Raw genomic sequence first — 21,805 nt, 5'->3', positions numbered from 1 at the left:
TCAGAATGAGACCATCTCATAATAATCAAGCATCATCCAATTTTTCATATTTTAAAACCAATTTCTTTTAGTATCTAGACTTTCAAGTCCAGGGTTAAGTATATATGAGGGTATATTTTGAGCCAGCAGATGTGCAGGTAAACATGCACATATTCTCAACTATAACTTCTCTGCACAAAGGGAAGACAATTTTGGTGTTTAACTAAATGTTAATTACAGAGCACTAAAAAAGTAAGCAGAAAAGCCAGTCAATCAAGGGTATTTTTCCATATGTAAAAAGAGAAACACAGTTTAATGAAATCCTTCCCAGAGTGACTTTCCTTGAATGTACAATGTGTACAACACCACTTCCCCAGTATTTTCTTTTTTTTTTTGCTTTTTGGGTCACACCTGATGATGCACAGAGGTCACCCCTGGCTCTACATTCAGGAATTAGCCCTGGCAGTGCTCAGGGGACCATATGGGAAGCTGGGAATCGAACTCGGGTCGGCCGAGTACAAGGCAAACACCCTACCCGCTGTGCTATCGCTCCAGCCCCACCTCCCCATTTTTTCTAATTGGAAATAAGTGATAATCCAGAATGCAACCAAAAAGTCTTTCTGTTTTTTTTTTTTTCTGTAAAACACTCTTCCCACACGGTCTCAGCAATATGTTTTAATCCAGGGAAGAAACAGATGTAAAAGCCTCCTGGGTTGACCACTGTTGCAACCCACAATTAATCTCTGACCATCAGTTTCTAAGCAATCTCAGAAGCATCAATGCTAATCACATTGGAAGCCTTTATATGAATGTTTAGGCCCTGAAAGGCAAGCAGGGGAAAAGGTCAGGGGTATTTAACATAACTTAGCAGGGCTGGGAAGAACACAACAATAAATTAAAAAGAGAAGACTTATTGAATTATGACATCATCCTCCCATAATATTCTGTTACCATTTTGAGATTAAATACACACTATACACATATCCTTCCCAAATGCCAGCATAATCAAAAATAACAACAATGCAACATAAGAAAATACAATAACAACAAAATAATCCATATTAAGCTCACCAAATGACCTATCAACTTAGGTACTTGATTTTTCATAAAATACATGATAAAGGAAATCTTTCTTTTGTTTACCATTTCTGGTGTGCACCCGGATCATTTTGTTCTTGAGAAGATGCAAGACAAGACAAAATCACTGAGTATTTATAGAAGACAAAGTTCAAGTCCTAGATCTGCCTAACAACTCATTTACTCTAGTGATATAGAAACTTCCTACCTAAAACTAGGAATATTAATAATTTACTGAAAAGGTGACTGCAGAGCAAAGTAACTAAGGGACAGCAATTTTAGAAATCAATTACATCTCGAGTATAAATCTTAGTTATACCAGTTAACTTAAAGTAATCTAGTCTCTTGAGGCATCCAACATTTCATTTAAACAATAATGGGGAAAAAAAGATTTAACCCAGAGGTCAGACTTAATTCATAGGATTGATGTAAAGATTAAGTACTGTATAGTGACTGGTATAAGTCAGTATAAGATCCAAGATGGCGCCAATGCCGCTGAACCCAAAACCCGGGTCTCCCGAACCCGGCTCACCATCTCGCCTTAGACAGCTCGAGGCTCAACACGCCAGGCAGGGAACTCTGTGTATAACCCCTGCTGGATATCCTATGGTACTGCGCAGTGGCACATCCACTACAGGGTGCTGCCCGCTGGCCACCGGTTGACCTAGGTCTCGGTGTGGGTGTTCCACCTGGTACAGACCCTCGGTGATGGGGTCCTGCTCTGCCAGCTGCTCAACCACTTCTGGACGCATTCCATCAATCTCAAGATCAATCTGAGGCCGCAGATGTCCCAGGTGCTGCCCAGAGATGCAGGCAGTGCATGTTTGTCAGCATGCAGGTCATTACAACATGCCAGCTGACCAAAAAGCTTGATTTCGATAGACTGGGAACACCTGTAAGGACGATTAGAGGCCGCCCCAAATGCCTCTGTCCCTCTCGGAGAGCCTGGCAAGCTACCAAGGTTATCCCGCCCAAACGGCAGAGCCTGGCAAGCTACCTGTGACGTATTTGATATGCCAACAACAGGAACAGTAACAAAATAAACGTGCTTTTCGTGTTCCTGGAGCAAGCAGATGCTGTTGGGCTGCACTGACACACGACAGGGACGAATGAAGATGTTACTGGTGCCCGCTAGAGCAGTCGATGAACAACGGGATGATAGTGATAGTGATAGTAATTGATGTAAGGCTAGTACTTAGCAAATATTAGCCACTGTGAAGAGAAACTTAAATGCAAAAAAATTTCAGATCAGGCTGAATAAGCAGAGGTGCTTAGACTAGAATAAGGCCATACATAATGTCCAGATTATAAAAAAAGATCAACATCCATTTACATAAAATGCTTTCACAGTTCTAATCAATATTCCAATCACTAAGAAAAATGATCCTCTTCCCATCAAACCTAACTTGCTGGAACTCTGAGCTAACCATTTCAGGCTCAGGAAAAATTGCCATGGACAATGAAAAAGACAAACATGCCAATTCCAATAAGTCCCTAGAAGTTTTCCTACCTAAGGTTTAACTGTAGAATCCAGGAAATGACTCAAAGGCTAAAGAACATGTATTACTTGTAGGAGTCCCAGGTTCAATTCCATTGACCATTGCTGGGAGTGCCCTGCAACCCCCACCCCCGCCCCCACCACCCCTCAACCTCGTTCCCACACACAATAAAAACATGAAACAACAAAAACTAAAAAGACCAAAAAAAGCTGGTTAAAAAAAAATGTTTCACAGGCTATGAGGATCACGAGGCACTGGAAATTGAACCCAGACTAGCTGTGTACAAGGCAAGTTCCCTACTCACTATACTATTTGTTGAACCCTAGGTCCTTACAGAAATAAGAAAGGATCAAAAGGGACAGCTCTTTGTTACAAAAGCACTTTAATTACTAATTATAGAAGAGAGAAATCCCATGACAGCAAACACTGTGGTAATAACTATTGCAAATAGATTCCACAATCAAAGGATACTAAAATCAGTGGGGGGTAATGTGAAGCAAAACAACATTTTCATAACACTAACATACCTCCCCCAAGACATTTACTGATCACAAAGGAAAAGTCAATATTTGTGAGTAAAAACCCCAGCAGACAACATCTTGGCAAGGAGCTCACATACCAACTAATATAGTTGTACTGAGAAAGACACAATATCTATTCTGTGATATTCTTCATAAAAAAATGCACGACCTCATTCCATTTGCAAAAATATTTCAGAAAATAAAAAACAAAACAGACTGAGGAACAGTCTTCTAAAGAAAATGTAGAAAGATGAATAATTCTGAAAAGTATTAAGTCATGAAAGAATAGGAAAGAACCATTCTAGAAGGTAGAGATGACTGAGCAAGACAAACTGCAATGTAGAATAGTGGGAAGATCCTAAAACAGAAAACCGAGTAGAAAAATTCTATCACTGTAATCCCACCAGCAACAGCTCCATTGTGAGACTTCTTGTTACTGTTTTTGGCATATCAAATATGCCACGGGTAGCTTGCCAGTCTCTGCCATGTGCGCGGGATACTCTCGGTAGTTTGCCAGACTCTCTGAGAGGGTCGGAGGAATTGAACCTGGGTCGGCCGCATGCAAGGCAACCGCCCTACCTGTTGTGCTATTGCTCCAGAACTCAAATAAGGTCTGCAGCTCGGTTAACAGTATCATACCAATGTGACCTCACTAGCAGGGATAATTTTACTATGTTACTCACTATGGTTACCTAGTAATGTTAAAAAAGGTAAAGCTAAGTAAGTTACATATAGAAATTTTTGGTACTGCTCTACAACTTTTACATGCCTAAAATAAATATGGCTTATATTTCATAGGGCCATCCTGATCCATCTGGTGATATAGTCTGGCAATGTGGTTCTGCAGATTCTTTATTAGGCCGGGAGGTGCTCAGACCCATTAGTGTCAAACAGCCACCAGAAATACACCAAGTGGAGCTGGATCGACAGTACAGCAGGTAGGTAATTTGCCTTTGCCCATGGCTGACCCAAGCTCAATTCCCAGCACCCCATATGGTCCCCAAGAATGATTCCTGAGTGCAGAGCCAGGAGTAAGTCCTGAGCACCACTGACTGTGGACCAAACCAATCTACTGCTTACCCCACCCCATCCCCCCAAATAAAAGAGAACGAAAAAAATACACCAAGTTGTACTCAAGGCAATGTAGTCCAAGGAATCAAACTTGGAACCTTGCATACAAGGCATGTCTTTTAGCCTTTTGAGCTATGTCCCTGGCAAGAATCTGCCACTTTAATAATACTTTCGATAAATTAGTGGAAGAATTTCAATGTATTTTTGTCTTTCTTTTAAAAATATGACAAATTCATCATGTCTACAAAATGATATGTAGACTTTCATTTTTAATTTAACAAATGTAATTTTCAAAACTCCTAAATTTAATGACATTTTTTTTGCTTTTTGGGTCACACCCAGCGATGCTCAGGGGTTACTTCTGGCTCATGCACTCAGGAATTACTCCTGGTGGTGCTTGGGGGACCATATGGGATGCTGGGAATCGAACCTGGGTCGGCCGCATGCAAGCCCTACCCACTGTGTTATTGCTCCAGCCCCATAAATGTAATGACTTTAAGCTCACTTTACACAAAGAAGAACTCGATGTCCAGTTAACATTATTACATTATACCAAAACCCCCCATACAGATGTATACACAACATCTAGTTATATACACACACAGTTACTGTTCGAGAGTACATACGTATATATACAAATAGAAAGAGTTATTGTGTGAGGCTTTGTATGTATACATATATACACAACAACTAGTCTGTGAATTTAGTGCATTTGGAAGACAATCTGACTTGGTAAAAAGAACATGGGTCTTAGAGTAGTACAGACCATAATCAAGTTCTACAATGTTCATGAATGTTAATTTGTCTCAAAAAAAAAAGTCAAAAATACTATACTACTATATGTATTATAAAGATGAAATAATACAAATGAATATATTTTCCCTATGGAAAAATCACTTGATAAATATTAGTATTTCCTTCTATTCTTCTCTATTTCACATTAAAACATACCTATTGAAGTTAATGTCTGGGTAACTAGAATACTCCGATTTCATTTTAGCATTTCGCCGTGGAAATGTGCAAAAGAAAGCATTAGCTAAAAGACTGGCAATTTGTTCCTGTGACATTGTGATGGAATGATTCATCTTCTGTTTCAGGAGTGGTATTGGCTGATAGAGAAAACAAAAAATACAGACAAGAAGAGCAATAATTAGTTTAGCAATTTCAAAAGCAGGGGCACCAAATTACATTTGCCAAATTAAGGCAGGAGTAATTTCAGGCCACTCTTGAATCCTTCAATCAGAAATACTGTTGAAGTCAAGGGCAGGTCATCAAGGAAGATTGAGAAAATATACTTGTTTAACAAATTGCAGATTAATGATAAAAAAAAAAAACCGGCATAAAAAAGAACACAAAAAATTACTTATCTGTAAAAATAAAGACTGCTATAGAATATTAAAAATAAAAACACATTATCGACATGATAAAAAAACAGAAAATGGCAATGCTGTATAGTTCTTACTAACATACAAGACTTTCTTATCACTTTTATTGAAGAATAATTATTAGCTAGAGTAACTTTTCTATTTAAGTAAAATGAACTCAAGAAAAAATGTTTAATAAAGTTTTTTCCTTCTAAGTTTGAATCATACTTCACATAACAAATGAAATATATGCATATATATATATATTACTGTATCACTTATAAGAAGACAGATTATTTCATACATTATCAAAATCAAGGAAGATACAGAACAATTCTGAACCAAATTTCATATTCCAAAATATTTTCAAGTGGTAGCAAACCCAAATTCACTTTTTAAAATTTTCTGTATAATCTACAAAACTGCATTTTGTATTCAGCAGATTTTATTTTAAATATTGAAACAATATACATATTAAATTTAATTTCATTTTTTTCTGGGGGGCAGTCTCACTCAGCTGTTCTTGGGGTGTTACCATATGGAATTCCAGGGATCGAACATAGATCGGTTATGTTCAAGGCAAACATCTTACCTGTTGTACTGTTTCTCCAGCCCCTATAATGTTTGATGTTAAAAGCTATGTAATTTTGGGGCTGGAGTGATAGCACAGCGGGTAGGGCGTTTGCCTTGCACGAGGCTGACCCGGGTTCGATTCCTAGCATCTCATATGGTCCCCTGAGCACCACCAGGAGCGATTTCTGAGTGCATGAGCCAGGAGTAACCCCTGTGCATTGCTGGGTGTGATCCCCTCCCCAAAAAAAAAGAAAGAAAAAAGAAAAAAAAAGCCATGGAATTTTGACATAATTTGTTATTCATCAATAATGAATACATTCCAAGCAAAGTGAAATAACACAAGCTTATTTCACTTTTTAAAGTTTTAAACTTTCTCAACTATTAATGATACACTACTTTGGAAGAGGGAGAGAAAAAGTGAGTAAGAGTTATTTTGAAGATAAAATGTTCTAAACCCATTAGTGTAGGTTTATTTATTTATTTTTGAGTTGGACAGTTTAAACAAAAAAAGTAGAGTAATCAAACTTTAATAGTATAAACTGAAGCTCAAATATTGAATGCTGCATTTTTAATGTCCATTTGCAACACTGTCCCTAGCCTCTAACCTTTTTTTCTTAGGACTGTAAAATTATCATACTCAACTGTTCCCCACTTCCCTTTTCTCTTTTAACCTTGTCCATGAGAGTTTAAAAGAAATTCATTGTGAATCTCAGGAAAGCAACCAAGGAAGAATTAATTTCCACCAACCTGAGTGCAAATATTAGGAAGAGAGAGTGCAACCTTTACCATATCAGGCAAAATGGACTGATATAAATGTTGAGCTTCTGCTTCTTCCAATACCTAAAATCCAATAAAATGTTAACAGTAAATAAGAGCCAAATTGAGCAAATTTTGTAAAATTTAAATCAAGTATCTACTTCTTATCAGATATCCTACAGCACGTTATCGCATCATTAATCATGAGTAAATGTACACCAACAGGTGCACTACTAATCTTAATAACATTTCTAGGGATTTGAGAGGTAGAATAGCAGGTAGAACACTTGCCGTGCACACAGCCAACCCAGGCTTGATCCCAAGCACGGTCCCCTGAGCCTGCCATAAGTGATTCCTGAATGCAAAGTCAGGGGTAACCCCTGAGCACCATCAGATATGCCCTCAAGACGAACAAAACTTCATCGCTAAGTGTATGACCTCATCTTAATCCCTACTGGAAACAAATGAATGTTATAAGTAAATATCAGATACCTATCCTATCAACATCCACAATGAAATAAAACACTTGCAAGTGAAAAATATTTGTTATTTCACAGCTAATGTTTGTCTTTTCTCATTTCGTTGAATTTCCTGGTTCTTTCTGATGAGTGTTTTTTTAATTGTTTCTGGATGATTGATTATGAAACTTCCAATCTAATTTAAATCTTGTTTTGCAGGCTTTCTATGACTTTCTATAATTGCCCTAGTATGCTAGTTGATGGTGAAAATTCAAGGTTCTCTACTTGGCTTTTGTTGACTCCAAGGATGGGGAAGAAAAAGTCATCCTGTTGCCACCTGGTAGGGGTACAGATACCACACTCGTACTGTATCTTTTCCACAATCTTACAAACTAATAGTTCATGTTTCTACCATTCACAGTTGTATTATTATTTATAGTGTCCAGAATTTTTTTGGTGTGGTTTATTTCATTTGGGGCTATTCCTGGCAATGCTCAGGGGAAAATAGGGAATGCTAGGAATCAAATCTAGTAGGCCCTCGCTCTACTATCTCTCCAGCCCCGACAGTGTCCAGATTTTGAAGCTGCATTTGGCAGGAAGGATAAGGAGAAATGTCTATTAAAGATTTTTTAACATTAAGGACATTTAACCTTAAGTTTCCAAATAGTCTGATAGCTCCTTTTCCTTTGGGTACCAGTCCTTTTAAAATCGACATATAAGTAACTGCTGACATGCTTTGCTGACTGACACAGGTTTAATATATTTTATTTATCTGATAAATTTTTATTACACTGAATTTTTTCTCCATTGTCAACACAGCAGATGTATGTGTAATGATGTTTTGGAAACACAAACGAGAACATTAAAAATATCATTTGAGAACTCTTAACCAATCTAATTACTAAGATGAAAAGCATAATTTAAAACACTAGCACAGCTTTCTACCTTCCTAGATGTTTTTTATTTTCTTTTTGTATTGGTGCCAGGGATCAAAACTAGAGCCTCATACATGCAGAGTACGTGCTCTTCCACCGAGCAACATTCTCAGCACTCCTCAAATATTAGTATCTTTATGCAAATCTCATATTAAAAAAATTTCTATACTCTATAATTTATTAATCTGTATAATGCAAACCAAGATATCAGCAAAAAATATTTTAAAATACATATTAACATCAAGAAGCAAGAACCATAAATAACACTGTCATAATATAATATTTATAACAGGGATGATAATAATTATAGGGAAAATTAACATTTACATAATGGTAATAAAAGTTTTATTAAATTTTCCCATAAGCACTGCCATCTATTGAATAATCTGCATATATAATTATACATAACAAGTGTTTCTGGTATATTTATGTACATAATGTCTTTTAGTCAAACCTTGTAAATTGTACAATGCATCACTCAGAATTGATAGTGAGTTTCAAAGTTTTAATGCAATTTTGCCCATATCCTTTAGAGTCTAGATCTATTAATTCACTTAACTGACCAGTAAACAAACATTTGAGTATCTATTATGTGGAAGAGACTCTGTGAGGAATGAAGAGAGAGCTGTAAATAGTAACGGATGTGTTTTTGACCACATGAATGTCACAGCAGAAAACTCTATGCTCTCTCTGTGACCCTTCAAGACATCAGTTGTAACCCTGAAGGATAGTAATTACTGTAACCTCATCATGGTGACTGTGGAGAGGCTATCTTTCTTTCTTCCTTCCACAGACAGAAACATGGACAAACTATTATAATATAGTAACTGAATTTGTCAAATGTCAAAACATTATGGATGCCTTCAATATCTAGAAGGATACAAATAGAAAATAAGTTTTTATTTATTTCTTCTCGAAAAAACTTCATCAACTAAAACTAAACCTGAACTGTGCTGTAAAACCAAGGACTTATTCATTCATCACTAAGCACAGTGCCTGGCACAAAATAAGTGAAAGTATCACAGGAGCAGAATTCTGAGCACTATGTATGATGCAATCCTGGAGTATTTGGTTTATCCAAGTGAAATTGTGAGCACCATGTGAAACTGTGCACCAGTCAAATCATAAAAATTCATCAGGATAAAGCACAACAAAACAACATGGAACAAAAAGCTGAAACTTTTTCTGGTGTCTATAAGCTCATGGGTAATGACACTAATTTTGAACTTCCAGAGTTCAAACTTCTAGTAAACAAGATTAAATATCATTCTGTAGCACTGTTGCGTTGTCATCCTGTTGTTCGTTGATTCGCTCAAGTGGGCACCAGTAACGACTCCATTGTGAGACTTGTTACTATTTTTTGGCATACCGAATACACCACGGGTAGCTTGCCAGGCTTTGCCATGTGGGCGGGAACTCTCTAGCTTGCTGGGCTCTCCGAGAGGGATGCAGGAATTGAACCTGGTCGGCTGCATGCAAGGCAAATGTCCTACCCACTGTGCTATCACTCCAGAATGATATTTTAAAATATCACTCTATTTTTTTAAATTTCCCACCCTGTGATAGTTTTATAAACATCACTAGAAACAAAATGTTTTTCATCAGTCTTTCATTATAAAAATTTATAAAATAAATATCACTCATAAGCCCAATTATATCAGAATATTCATTACTAACATGTTTTATTTGAATAAACGTAACTATACCACAAATTTTAATAGCTGTTTTTTTGGGGGGCAGTGTTATTCATTTGCTTGCAATATTGGGGACTGAATTAAAGGCCTGACACATACAGAGCATGAGCTTTACCACTTGAGCCACATTCCTGGCTCACATCACTATTTTTATTTTATGTTTCTTTGATTACTAATGATGCTAATATTTGTATTACAACGTATGCAAGCCCCTCTGCATAAAGCTCTTAACTCAAATTAATTTCTAAGTAATATGTAAATGCAATTCTACCATCAAAACAATAGTTGTGTTGCAAGCGTATGGTCACCCATTCAAATCCCCAGTCTGTCACATGCACCAAGTGCAATCTTAAAAGCTTTGATGCTATAGGGCCAGAGCGACAGTACAGTAGGTAGGGTGTTTGCCTTGCATGCGGCCAACCAGGGTTTAATCCCCGGCATCCCATATGGTCTCCCAACCACCACCAGGAGTAATCCCTGAGCATGGGTGTGCCCCCACGCCCCCCGGCCAAAAGCAAAAAAAATAAATAAATAAAAGAAAAATTTTAAAATTTTAAAAAGCTTTGCTGCTTGGCCCTAAGGTGCTAGGGATAGCTGGGTTACCCCTTCCCTTCAGTGCTGGGAGCACCGAAGGCCATACCTGGTGTGTTTGGGGACCTCCAGAGCTGCATCCAGCAATGCAGAAAACGATGTGATACTGGGAGTTGAATATGGGTCAACACATACTATGCATGAGCCCTAGCTGCTGTACTCTTTCAGCTCCCTGCTACATAATTTATCTTTTGCCTTACCTAACATTTCATCATAGTTACATTATTTTGTTTCAAGATTCATATCTCCCTGGAAAGTCTTTCCTAATTTTCCTAGTTCCTTTCTGTTACTCTAGAATCACATGTACAGACATTTACTACAGTTCCTTATATTTATATGTTTTTCTCCTCAAATCTGTAAAATCCTGCAAAAGCAGGATTTGTATTTTTATATATATTGTAATCTAATATCAAGCACAGTACTTAGCACTCATTATTTTCTGATTAAAGACTGCTAAAAATTTTTATTAAAAAAACATTTTATCCTGAAAGTATCACTGCAAGGTAGAAAATGTAAGAACATCTGGAGAAATTAAAACTCAAAAAAGGGTAAAAAACAATGCCTCATATTCAAAATTAGTAGCATAATTTGGGATGATATGTCTGTCAATGCTTTTTTCCCCAACTTTAGAAAGAAGGGTATTTTAGGTAAACTGACCAAGAAGATAGAAGACAATTATAAGATTTACATTTGCTCTCTTTATTAATTTAGAAAAATCATTGAATTATTTCCTCAGCTATAATTTTAAAAATTCTGTTTAGAGTTCAAAGGCTTAATAGTGTTTCATGAATTCTAAAGTCCATAAATAAATGCAAAATATTATATCTAATGGGTGCCAGTAAATCAGACCCTTTCTAGAGCCTCCTCTTTTTTTTTTTTTTTTACCACCAACATCAAGTAACTGCCAACTGATTGATCCAGTAGGATCTTACATATTCATTACCTCCTCTTAATCACCTCTAAGCTACCCTGATTTAGTTCTTCAACCAGTCTTTAACTGCTTCCCTGCTGGAAGCATACCATTAGTTTCTGCTTAAGTACACCTGGGTGTGTCCCTGTTCCACTTGAAAGCTTTCAATGGTTTTTTGCAGTCTTTTCAATATAGTACAAACTCCTTGAACTAATAATCCAACTATGTATATGGTCCATCTATGCTCATTTAGCTTATTTACCATGCACCTGTATACATGCAAACACACAAATCTGTGCATTATACATAATAAAGATGCAGCAATTGACTCTTCTCTAGTATCTATCGTGCTTCTAATAGATATAATCTGTCCTAGCTGGAAAAACCTTTCCTACTCAGCTCTAAGACTTAGCTAACTTCTTTTTAGGGTTTTTATTTTGTTTCCTTTTGGGTTTTGAGTCACACCTGGCTGTGCTCAGGGCTTACTCCTGGCAGGCATGGGAACCCTATGGGGTACCAAAGATTGAACCAGGGTTGCTGAGTGCAAAGCACAAGCTCTATCCGCTGTACTATCTCTCCGGCCCTAGACTTAGCGAACTTTTCTTTGGTCTTGCTTAAACAATACTTTGCTTCAGATTCTATTCAAATAGTTTCACTCTATTCAAATAAAGGGTCCCTCTTGAATTTTATTTGTATTATTTCTTCTTCACAAGACACTGAAGACGAAATGAGCTTTTCTTCAAAACTGTTGTTTTCTTTTGTTTCAGTCACCTTTGATTCCAGAATATAGAGGGGAGAAGGCCAGAGAAGAAAAGAAATTGAGAAGGGGGAGGAATATTAGTAAGGGAATTAATGGGGAAACAAGGGTTTGGAACCTCAGGTATACTGGTGATGGGGAAGAGTGGTATATATCCAAAGCACAGACTCAAAAACAGTGAAAACATGAGATTTAAACTCTAATCACCCTTTGAGATACGACTAACAAGATGGCAGGCAGGGGATAGGGAAGGGGGATAAGGAACAGAGCATGGGAACACTGGTGAAGAGAAGTTGACACTGGTAGTGTTGAAATATTGTGTGCCTAAAACTCAACTATCAATAATTCTGTAAATCAAGGTTCTCTAATTAAAAGTTTATTTTTTGTAAAATACATTCAAGAAACAAGAGAGAAGAGAGCCCTATACAGAAGAAAAATTACAAAACTGAATCGAGATGCAAGCAACTCTGGAAGTTTTGTTTTGTTTTTGAAAGATAAACAAATTAGGGCCCTGGAGATGGCTTGATGGGCCCTGATTCAAACACTGGCACCACATGATCCCTCCCCTCATCTCCATCCAGCACCAGTGTGTGAAGCCCCTGGGACACCTGAGCACTGCTGGGTGTGGCCCTACAGGCCCTGAGCACCACTGGGGTAGTTATGGTAGTCTCCAGCACTGCAAGGACGGACCAGAACCACAACTCTCAGTACTGAGCTATCTGGCCTGGAAGAGATCTACTGAGTAATACTTTGGCGACCAACCCTAAACCCCAAATAAATTAAACTGCATATGTGTAGTTTAATTAAGCATTCTGTCATATACCTGAAACTTGGCAAAGAAATCTATCACTAGAGTTTCAAAACACCAAAAGATCAATTTGTACTCAAAAATTAAAGTGAAACAACATAAAACACAATTAGGATCTTTCAAATATACTTATTCTTCAGGCATGTTTTTTACTACAAAACCAAACATAGGCAAAAAAATATTTTGAATTGCTAAAATGATGTAAGGGTAAAAAAAAATCCAATGGAGAAGGTGAACACTTCTAACATTTATTTGTGCGTGACTCAAACTGACACTTCGAAGAGAAGAATATGACAGTTAACAAGAAAACAAACTCACTCATTCCATTTAATTTCTGAAGTCTGACAGGCCAACCACAGAGTGATCTCTCATGTGTATCCCCATGACAATTATAGCATCAATAAAAATATACTCAAATTTTAATAAAGTCCAGTTGGTCTCAAGAAATAGCCAGCCTAATATTTTCATATTCAAGACACAAGTATGAACTAACTTGTGGACCTAAATAAGACTGACCCTGAATTTTATAGGGTGGCATTTAAAAAAGTACAAAATGAATATGTTGGCAGAGAGCAAGAGGATAGGAAAGGCTGAATGTCAACATGGGACAGCAGTGGTAACAGTAAAAAAGATCAGTGCTCACAAGTCACCCTACCTCTCTACCATCTTTTGGCTTGACTTAGTTTTCCCCTTCAAATAGCTATTAAAGATTTTCTTATGGATTTTTAAAGTGCAATTGACTCAAATATGGGATACAAGATAAAAATCACACTTCATTACACACATTTGAAATGATTTGATTTAGGAATAAAACAAAACAGCCATCTTATGGTATAAATAATCTGTATTAGTCAGTAATTTAACTATTATTTGATATGAAATAGATCAGGCTGATCAAATACTGTTGTTTCCTCTCCACAGCTGACAGAGGAGGGAAAACAAAGTACAAGGTCATGAATTATCCTTTTATTCTTCATTCCAATTCCAAATCCAGCTCTTATCAGCTAGTGCAGGGATAAGAAGAAATAAAGTAAGAGTCTTCCTGCTGATCTTTATAACTCAATTTGCAATTTCACCTAAAGACTGTTCTGTTTCTAATGACAGAACTCAACATGACAATTCTCACTTCATTCAGAAAACAAGCTGTCAGTGGCTTAAAATTCACAGGCTTTTGTAGATGGATGTGGAAATTTCACCATCATGTACTACTTAATCCAAATAAGTAACAACCAATCTGGGAACACAACCAATTTAAGAATAAATAAGAATACCTTCATCAAAATTTTAGAACAGAACATGCCTCTAATCAAAAACAGCCACACAATTTCCTACACAAATTTCATTAGAACAACATGAAAAATAGAATTGTGTAGGTTTATGAAACATTAAGGAAACATTTCTCCAAACAATATTTACTCATAATCACTATGCTTTTTTCATACTAATAATAAAATGCAAAGAGTGGTCTTAACTTAGAATGGACAAACCATAACAACACATCCACATTGCCATGTGTCTCCAAAGAAAAACTTTTCAATACTGTTGTGGTAAATTATTACTCTTTAGGGAATAATCCCCACACTTGCACAAGATGCGCTGGTAGGTCTTTCTCATCTTTCACTTCTATTACTGTAAAGCTACATGGCCATATCTATCAATCACTTTTAGCAAACACTACGAAACCACAATGCTATTACATATAAGTCAAGAGACACTTTCAATACCATACAAACTATTATCCATCTTTCACAGACAGGCAATCAAATTCAACATGACAAGATTTCAGAGAAGTAACTAATGGTAATCTGGACGCAAAACAAAACAAAAAAATTGTCCAAGAAATATAGTAAATAATAACTTGAATCATTTCCTATAGCTTTTAATTTAAAATTCAATAAAGAACACATTTTAACTATAAGAAATACTTTTAAGGTATTTGTTTTTATATATTTGGGGGGCAGGGGTTGTACCATACCTGACAGTGCTCAAGGCTTACTCCTGGCTCTGCACTCTGGGGACTATTTGTGGTTCCAGGGATCAAACTTAGGTACATTCATATGGGGTGCCAGGGACTGAACTCAAATCAGCCATGTTCAAACCAAGGGCCTTACCTGCTATACAGTCTCTATAACCCCTGTTTTAACTTTTAAATAATTTTCAAGATAGTTCACTGGTAGAGTCTCACACTCTACCACTTAGAAAGTAATTTACCACACAAGTCAAATAATATGCATTCATATTATAGAGATTATTAAGTTTATTCTTAAATTATGTACTATGAATACAGTCTGAACTTCACTTAAGAGGATGAAACAAATATAAAATTTCCAAAAGGTGAGTGCCCCCCCTGGTGGCAGAATATCTGGATACTACCCTTGATCTCAGCAGAAAGCAATGGTTTAAGAATCTTTAGAAAAAATATATCAAATTTATTAAAAGTTAACACAAATGTTATTACAATAAAAATATTCTTTAAAAATATTTAGAAACTTTCTGTGAGCTTCAAAAGGAACTTTAGAGATGACCTATTGCACAGAATGAAACTTCTGCTCTTTCCAAAAGGAGTGCCACCAGTCATGCTTACTTTCTTATTTATTACTTTACGTGTGTGTGTATCTTTTTTTCTGCCAGGATCAAGCCCAGATCTCAAACATATAAAGGCATGTACTCACCACTGAGCCAGACCCTCAGCCATATGTCTATTTTGTAATATTTTTTATTACTTTATTTCTGAAAGTTAATGTAACATAAATATGCAAAATTATCCACAAAAAGCATGTAATATACATTTTAATTGAGCGTCCGAATGGTAGGACAGTTACTAAAGCAGCTGTTAACTATTAGCTGTTAACTAATTTTCAATTTTAATTTCAATTTTATTTTAATTTAGTGTTTGGGGCCACACTTGGCTGTGCTCAAGGTTTACTATTATGATCAGGAATCACTCCACACAGTGCTAAGGGGACCATATGTGGTACTTGGGATGAACCAGGGTTGGCTGCATACAATGTAAGCACCTTACCTCTGTACTATTTCATTTAATAGCAAGGATCTTATCCCTGTACTATCGCTCCAGTCCTTTAATTTCAATTTTAAATAGTCATATATAGTTAGAGGCTCCTGTTTGGACACGTGAATCTAATTCTATCAGTTATACCAAACCAGAGAAACAGTCAACAGAGCTGTTCAAGGAAGATTCAAAGGTTCTTAGACATATGAACAGAAGGATGGTATAAATATGTATATCTGAAACTTTTTGTTTGGATAGCCCCATCCCCTTCCTAGCCCCCCCCCCCAATTTTTAGGCCACACCTAGCAGACTTCAGAGGTTTCTCCCATTTTGAATCATATGTGGACAAGGGGATCAGATTATGTATCTGCACATAAAGCATGGGATCTATTCTACTGAACTATCTCTCCAGTCCTCAGTTGGAGATTTGGGTTTTTTTTCCGGGCTACACTCAGTTATGCACAGAGCTTATTCCTGGCTCTATGCTAAAGTATCACTGCTTGCAGGGCTCAGAAGACAATATGGGATGCCAGAGAATAAACTTGGGTTGGAAGAATGCAAGACAAACACCAAAAAATGCTGTACTTTCACCAGCCCCTACATTGGGGATTTTAAATTTTATTTATTTTTTATTTTTTGTCATACCCTGCGATGCTCAGGGGTTACTCAGTGCTCAGGGGACCATATGGGATGCTGGGAATCAGGCAAATGCCCTACCTGTTGTGCTATCACTCTAGCCCCCTGGGGATTTTTAAAATGCACCTAGTTTTATTCAAAAGCATTAGGCTACTTTTATTAACTGCAATTAATTTTAAATACAGATAAGTTTGAAAATAGTTAGTCATTGAATTTTGGTCACAAACCATGCAATACTGAAGAGGTGTGGGGCTGAATGGCGTTAGTTCATCAAAAAAATTGGTTTAGAGAGCAGGTTTAATATGAGTCCTTTATTCTTTTTTTCACATGTACAAAATAAAGAAGAAAGTGGGCCCCTGAACCATGGATCTGCTGAGCTCAAGAATCAAGAGGCAAAAGCATAGCACAAAAGGTAAGACATTTATTTGTGGCTTACACATGATTTCGAGCCCTTGCACCCCATATGGTGTTTCAAGGCTTTGCCAGGAATGAGCTGGGAATGTAGAGCCAGAAGTAAGCTATGAGCATAGCTGGGTGTGGCCCACACATCCTCCACAAAAATCAAATAAAAGAGCCCAAATAGGAGAACAACCCAATAGGTCTAGCTATACTTTATGCTTAAATTTACTTGTATGTAGCTAAGTTACAACAGATATTGATTAGTCACTTTGTCTAGGGAAATCATATTGAGCAGCAATGGAAAGAAACACAAACATAAATGATAGAATGTTTTGATCTCCAAATGCCATTTAAATAATCCACAGGATTATGTGTACCGGGTTAGTACACTTGACTTCACCTTTCTTCTCTACTGCCAGTCTCAAATTGTAAACTGCCACTTTTCATAAATAATTTTGGGGAGTTTTGAGCCACACCTGGTGTGCTCAAAGCTTACTACTGACTCTATACTCAGGGATCACTTCTGGTGGGGCTCAAGGGACCATATGCAAGGCCAGGGATTGAACAGGGGTTGGCCTCATGCAACGCAGGCAACTAACCTCTTTGTATGATCTCTCTAGTAAAAAATTTTTAAATCTTAAAGTGAAAAGTTATGGAAAGACTCACATTTCTGTGCACTGATCTATTCTATTCCCCTTGAGTATTTTAAAGTTAGTTCAAGGAAACCTTTATTCACCAGTCATAAGCTGAAAAACAGTAAGGTGCCCTGAAGATGTTCAACTTCATGAAGGACACAGATATAAAAAAATAATGTACCATGTGCTAAGTGGATGAAAATGTGTATAGATACTACTTTGAGTACAAAGAGGCAGGGAAGACAGAAAAGATACCCCAGTTGAGATCAAGCTTAACTGAGTCTAGAAGGCAAGTAAAGTTAAACTTGACTTGCTGAAAGTAAAATGACTGAAAACTAAAGTGATTCAGTCATTTGTATGTCAGGTTTGGTAACATTTGCGAGATGATACCGGAGAGATGAAATGAGGTAAAGTGGGAGGATATGATAAATATAACCTAATAGGGCTGAAAATAGATGAGGTTTTAAAATATATGCTACTGATAGCTCATTTTGTGAGAGCAACTTGAAGGATGAATTTGAAGGGAGAAACTCTGTACACAAGGTCAGCTGTATATTGTCACAATAAACCACCTGACTCATGATAATGGCATAGATGAGACAGGGATAATAAAATAGAGTAAGTCAAAAAGTATTTAGGAAATAAAATTATTATGCCTTAGTGTAAGAAGATAATGGAGAGATAAAGATCAAGATTTCAGTGTCGTCAATAGGCCCTGGCACTGTAATAGTGATGGGAGTAAAACAAAAACTAAGTTACAGACTCTGTCTCAAGGAAGAGTATGGGAAATGGATAAGTTAAAAGACAGTAAGAGTAGTGATACTTACACGAAAACATTCAAGGACAAGAAAATGGTGGGTGGGCATGAGGGAAGAAGACCAGGAAAAGGTATCGTGATAGAAGTATCCTAAAGTATAATTCTGTTTTAGATATGTTGGATTTGAGGAAAGAAATAGGCCTATTTTGTTTTTATTTTCCTTCTTGGATAAAATTGAGATAAAAATATAGAAAACCAAAAATGAACTAAAATAATTTACCTTTTAAGATGACATCAAATCTATGAAGTGTAAAACAAAAGTAGCTGGAGAGTGATGTAAATACAGATAGAAAAAACAATGAAAAGGTTAAGAACCAAAGAAGGGTGTGGTGCAATGTAGGATTACATAACTTCAGGTAGTTTAGGTTTATTGGGTTACTCCCGTCACAGTGCTCCCATTCCTCTGTGTTTATTTGTAGCTTCTTTCTTAGTGTTCTGTTGACTTGTAAATAATATTTTTCTCTTCTCCTTGAGTCCTTTGCATAGCTTATTCAGAGCAAGTCCTTTTTGTATGGACAAAGAAAGACATTTATTAATATGCCTTTGCAATTGGGATTTAATTGGCTTCGAATATTATTAATTCCCGGGCATCTGCTTTCTTTACTGTAGCCTTGGTTGCCCTCAGTTCCTAGCCCTCTAAAAGGCAGGGTCCCAACGGGGGACGAAACGGACCCAGGGCAAGCGGTAAGTTATGTGCTACCCTGGCATCGAGATGGGCCTGGCCAAAGTGCCTCATTCTTAACTATAAGAGTCTGATCATGGACAAGTGCTGTCATGATCTTAAAGTAATGACGAGACTAGGACCCTGCTAGGGATAGGAAAGACTAATCTGGCCTGGGCACTGTAGTCTGAGATTGAGATGACCCCAGGAGAGCAATTCTAAAAGTTTAATTCATCTCTTGCTATGCCCATACAAAACGATTAATATTATGAATGCTTATATGTTTGTTGGACAAGGAGAGGAGAAACACAACCATGGGATTTCATCATTGATGGGTCCTGCTGAAAGAGTATCTGTCCTAGAGAATAGGTGTTCTGCTATTGTTATTGAACTTTTTAAGCTTGAATTGTTACATTGTAGATTCCAGGCTCTGGCCCAGCCTAGTCTTTGAGATGTAGATTTCAGGTGCTGCCTAGTTTGCAATTGACAAAGTAGATTTCAAGTGGCAGCCCAGCCAAGTCTTTGGTAAGTAAATCCAAGTGCTTTTCCGCCCAAGGAAGGCTTCTGTTTCGGTTTTGTATCTTCCTTCCGGAAGCCTAAATTACTGGCCTGCAGATATAAGAGAATAATGTTGCCTCAATGTTCTTCCTGTAAGATCTTTTGGTGCCTTTGGTGACATCAATGTATTGCGCCATGAGCAAAAAGGGGTTCCGAGAGAGAGACATGGGGAAGGAGAGACTAGAGAAGGAGCGGAGTAGATCCAGAGAGAGGCTGGAGCTGGGAGTGCGGGAGATGGACACTGCGGTTCCAGGGCACCGAACGCGGGTGGTGAGACAGAGCTGCCCGGAGAGCCCACGAGTGCACTCGCCCCTTGGCGAGCCTTAGTTTTTTACAGTGCAGCAACATTATACATGAAACCTATCATTAACAAAAATGTGTTATAATGAAACTGTATCATTAACAGTACTGTAAATCATGATGCTCAAAATAAAATTTTTAAAAGATTCCATTTCAAAAGGAAAAAATAAACATAGAACAAAAAAAATAATGAGGAAATATGGCAAAGATGGCTAAAAGAATGAAAGTCCAAATCAAGACTTAATAATAAAATAAATCCTCAGTGAGGCCTAACAGTAAGAATTGTGATTTACTCCCTTCTTCCCTCTGTCCCTCCTTCCCTTTTCCAAATATAAGTTTCTATTTGTTAAGAAAAAAGGAAGCAGGTAGGTGGATATTATCAAACTTGGAAATTACAGACACCAAAGATCAAGAAGAATCTAGATTCAGCATTCTCTTCTTTTTCTTTTTAATTATTTTCTATTGCAGTATAGTTTATATATTGTCATTATTTGATAGTTGCAGAGCACTACATTAATCCCTTCAAAGTGAGTCTAGGTCCCTCCACAAATATCCGACATTTTCTTCCGCTACCTCCTCAGTTCCAAGTTATATTGTGTATCAGTTTTCAACCTGGGATTATAAACCCCGTATGTGGGCCCCAAGTTATTTCAAGATGAAAACTACATAAATGTGGATCTGCAGTATGAGGGGTGGAGGGTGGAGGGCACAGAAAGAAAGTAAGGTAAGAAGGGAGCAATGGTTAGAAAAATCTTGATTAGTATCTCCCAAAGTGGGTAACAGTAGCCGCTAGGGGTGGGGAGACTGGAAAGACTCAGGAGGGTCTCAGTATTTCTGAATGCTATGGGCAAGAGGGATGGGGGGAATGTTTCCTGTTTGTTCACTAAAAGGAGGTAGATTTCCCGGGGCACTTTATACAAATCTAAATTTTAATATTTTAGTGACTCTGATTAGCTCTCTTTTGGCTTCTACAGTTCTCATAAATTAATTTAATTCAAGCTGTAAAGCAATGCAGACATTATTGATTCTAGAGACTGAGTCAGTGAGGGAAGTAGTACAAAAAGGTTAAATTCCCAATGAACTTCAAATCAGAGGTTTGAAAGCTAGAGAGATAAAGACATTAGCTGTAGTCTTACAAAACATTCAAGGTTGTTTTCATTTGATTAGATTTTAGCTATGAGCTCTTTTATGACAAATGTAACAAGGACACTTCAAATCTTTTAAGCTCTGAAGACTAACAAAATAAATTAAGAAGAATTGCCTTAGGAACACAACAAAAGGCTATTATAGAAGATTGCGATCTTTAATATTTTGTTCATTGGTCAAAGAAAGTTGTTCTGCTTTGAAACTGGTTATAATAATATATTGCCTTGCCCCACCTCAGCTTTTTACAAATTATTATAAAAAACACACAAGATCAACAAAGCAATTAACAGAGGATGTGTGCGTGTGTGTGTGGAGGGGGGGTTACACCAAGGTGGTATGTGTAAGGAGAAAAAATATTCTTCTACTTCTTCTAGTGTTTTTGTTCAAAAAAGAAACAAAAAGAAGAAATATTAGGTACATTGATTATTTATGTGCTTTAGGCCAAATGAATACAACTTTAAATCACAACTTTTCATTTATAATAGTAATAAGCTTATTTATCTCATAGATAACTGAAGAAGAGACTAGACAAGAAAAGCATGGACATATCCGAAGTCAATAATAATTTTTCTCAATTACATAAACTAAAATTATGTAATACTGAAAATATTTCTATTCAAAATGTTTCCACTCTGCGCTGGAGAGACAGT

General features: G+C 37.0%; 1 protein-coding gene across 2 annotated transcripts in view; it reads right to left on the bottom strand.

The window, feature by feature from the left end:
- PARG (poly(ADP-ribose) glycohydrolase) overlaps nt 1-21,805 on the bottom strand; it is a 101,985-nt gene that overhangs the window by 50,732 nt on the left and 29,448 nt on the right. For both annotated transcript variants that reach the window (XR_008627045.1, XM_004607388.3), the window contains exons 8-9: nt 6,832-6,924; nt 5,099-5,256 (exon numbers count right to left, since the gene is read on the bottom strand). Coding sequence is in view for 1 of the 2 variants with exons in the window: in XM_004607388.3 (XP_004607445.2) it covers nt 5,099-5,256; nt 6,832-6,924 (251 nt within the window). In the remaining variant the exon portion in view is untranslated. The remainder of the gene's footprint in view (nt 1-5,098; nt 5,257-6,831; nt 6,925-21,805) is intronic.

The sequence above is a fragment of the Sorex araneus genome, chromosome 11 (assembly GCF_027595985.1).
Source record: "Sorex araneus isolate mSorAra2 chromosome 11, mSorAra2.pri, whole genome shotgun sequence".
Taxonomy (NCBI): Eukaryota; Metazoa; Chordata; class Mammalia; order Eulipotyphla; family Soricidae; genus Sorex; species Sorex araneus.
Note: the sequence above shows the minus strand (reverse complement) of the source record. Positions and strands in the feature narration are given on the sequence as shown.